Source organism: Zosterops lateralis (assembly GCF_965231275.1).
Source record: "Zosterops lateralis genome assembly, chromosome: 31".
In the NCBI taxonomy this organism is placed as follows: Eukaryota; Metazoa; Chordata; class Aves; order Passeriformes; family Zosteropidae; genus Zosterops; species Zosterops lateralis.
The window spans coordinates 3,099,420-3,102,124 of record NC_139791.1 but is presented as its reverse complement, the minus strand read 5'-3'; the positions used below and the strand labels follow the sequence as shown (position 1 = coordinate 3,102,124).

The following is a 2,705-nucleotide window of genomic DNA, read 5'->3' as shown; positions in this document are numbered from 1 at the left end:
ATGCCCTGGTGCCAGGGAAATACCCCTGGGCAGTGCCCTATGTTGGGAGGGGTGTGCAGGGCAGAGCTGAGCCCCCAGGGCTGGGTTGTGCTCTGGGAGCACTGGCAGGGACAAGGCTTGAATAGGGAGAAACAGCTCCCAGTAGGCACAACTCCAGCAAGCAGAGAGCCAGACCAGCCCTGAATATCCCTTCCTTTCCAGCAACACAGGAAAAAAAATGCAGAGAAGAGTTTATGGAAATTTATTTTGAAATTGCAGCTTTCAGAAAGTCCATTCTTTTTTCAAGTATGTTTTAAGTTCTGTCATCCTGAAATAGAAAGATATTTTATTAACAAAACGCCCCTGTGTGGGACCAGGAAGCCTAACTGCACTGAGGCACAGGTAGCCCTGTTTTCCCTCTGGGCTCCCCAGTCTTCAGGTTGAGAGTGATGCTTAAGATGAGTCTGTAACTCCGCAGCATAAACATGAATGCAAAATCGTAGCAAAATTCCCTTGCAGAAAGAGAAGTGAATTTGAGGGGATTCCAAATACAATATATAGGATTGACTCAAATTAGTCCCAAATTGACAATGTCTTCTTTCAACAGCCGACCATGCCCAGAGTGAAGGCATGTCCAACAGCAGCTCCATCAGCCACTTCCTCCTGCTGCCATTGGCAGACACGCGGCAGCTGCAGCTCCTGCACTTCTGCCTCTTCCTGGGCATCTCCCTGGCTGCCCTTCTGGGCAACGGCCTCGTCATCAGCGCCGTGGCCTGCGGCCACCACCTGCACAGCCCCATGTTCTTCTTCCTGCTCCACCTGGCCCTCACCGACCTGGGCTCCATCCTCACCACTGTCCCCAAAGCCATGCACAATTCCCTCTGGGACACCAGGAACATCTCCTACATAGGATGTGCTGCACAGCTTTTCTTCTTTATTTTCTTTGTGTCAGCAGAGTTTTCCCTGCTGACCATCATGTGCTACGACCGTTACGTGTCCATCTGCAAACCCCTGCACTACGGGACCCTCCTGGGCAGCAGAGCTTGTGCCCACATGGCAGCAGCTGCCTGGGCCAGTGGCTTTGTCTACTCTCTGCTGCACACAGCCAATACATTTTCCCTGCCCCTGTGCCATGGCAATGCCGTGGGCCAGTTCTTCTGTGAAATCCCACACATTCTCAAGCTCTCCTGCTCCAAATCCTACCTCAGGGAACTTGGCCTTCTTGTGCTAAGTGCTTTACCATATTTTGGCTGTTTTGTGTTCATTGTTTTCTCCTATGTGCAGATCTTCAAGGCTGTGCTGAGGATTCCCTCTGAGCTGGGACGGCACAAAGCCTTTTCCACCTGCCTCCCTCACCTGGCTGTGGTCTCCCTGTTCCTCAGCACTGCCACATTTGCCTACTTCAGGCTCCCTTCTGTCTCCTCCCCATCCCTGGATCTGGCCCTGTCAGTTCTGTACTCGGTGGTGCCTCCAGCCCTGAACCCCCTGATCTACAGCCTGAGGAACCAGGAGCTCAAGGCTGCAGTGTGGAGACTGATCACTGGGAAAATTCAAAAACATTAAACTGGTTGCCTATTTCTGCAAATCACTTGTAATAAAAGTAATTTTTAATACTTATGTTGGTTTCATTTTGAAGGTTCTTTTTCTTTGTTCTACTTTTTAAATCTTGTCTAGAGTAAAGCATCATGATGGTTTTTGCCATTTTGTTTTTCTCCATCTTTGCTGTGGCCACAGACTGTGTCAATGAGGGGCACTGCTCTTGGTGGCTTCAAATGAACTAAAGGATGTTCCAGCGAAGTTTTCACAAGAGATCCCCCCCTTTGCTCATTTCTCTGTCACTGCAGCAGCAATGTCTGTGTGCAGAGCTGGGGGCAGATCAGGGCTGGCACAGCAGCTGCGCCCAGGAGCAGCAGCCCTTGGTGTTGCCAGTGCTGCTCCCGTGGCCCTGCCCCGCTGCCCTCCTGGCCCTGGTGTTGCTGTAGGGCCTGAGGGCTCTTGGGGCCGGGCACAGGGCTGGGGGTGGCAGTGCCGGGGCTGCAGCAGGGACAGGCCATGGGCACTGCTGGGGCAGCACTGACGCCTCAGGGCAGGGCCTGAGGGCTCCAGGCTCCTTGCCCAGGCTCTCTCAAGAACACGCTCAGGCCAATGCTCAGCACAGAAAAGCCCATGAGCAGCCCCAGGGTGGCCCTCGGCAGGCTGGAGACAAACAGCATGGCTGGGGCTCTGCAAGGGCCCTGGGGGAGATGGGAAGGAGCAGCAGAGCAGGGCCTGATCCATCCCCACTGCGCTGGACACCCCAGGGCAGCGTCCCAGAGCGTACTCATGCCCCTGCCAACAACATCTCCCCTCTGCAACCCTGGCCTCTCCCCCAGCTCACACAGGTGCAGGATCCTTGCAGGCACAGACAGGGCAGCACTGGCTCAGGAGCCCCTGTTTGCACTGCCCAGAGCAGGCCTGAGCACGCCTTTGGTGTTGGTGTGGAGAGATGAACATGAGGGAGCACAAATGCCATCAGCCCCTGGGGCCAGGAAGGCCTGGGGGACAGGAGGGAAACTCCTCACTTTTGTCGTGGCCTCTGAGGTCATACACAAAGTTTGTTCCCATGAGCTGTGAGTTTCCTGTCCCACTGCAGACGTTGTTGCTTAGAGCCAGGGCTGCCTGGCAGCCACCTCCAAACTGTCCTGAGCATTTCCTTTGCTTCACCTTTGCTTTCTTTCCTCTTTCCT

General features: G+C 54.2%; 1 protein-coding gene across 1 annotated transcript; it reads left to right on the top strand.

Moving 5' to 3' along the window:
- Positions 1–609: 609 nt before the first annotated feature.
- Positions 610–1,542, top strand: LOC310920835 (olfactory receptor 14J1-like; the record flags this gene model as incomplete). Its single annotated transcript, XM_083880881.1, has 1 exon — positions 610–1,542. One exon carries the CDS (start codon positions 610–612, stop codon positions 1,540–1,542), a length of 933 nt encoding a protein of 310 aa, XP_083737007.1.
- Positions 1,543–2,705: the final 1,163 nt, after the last annotated feature.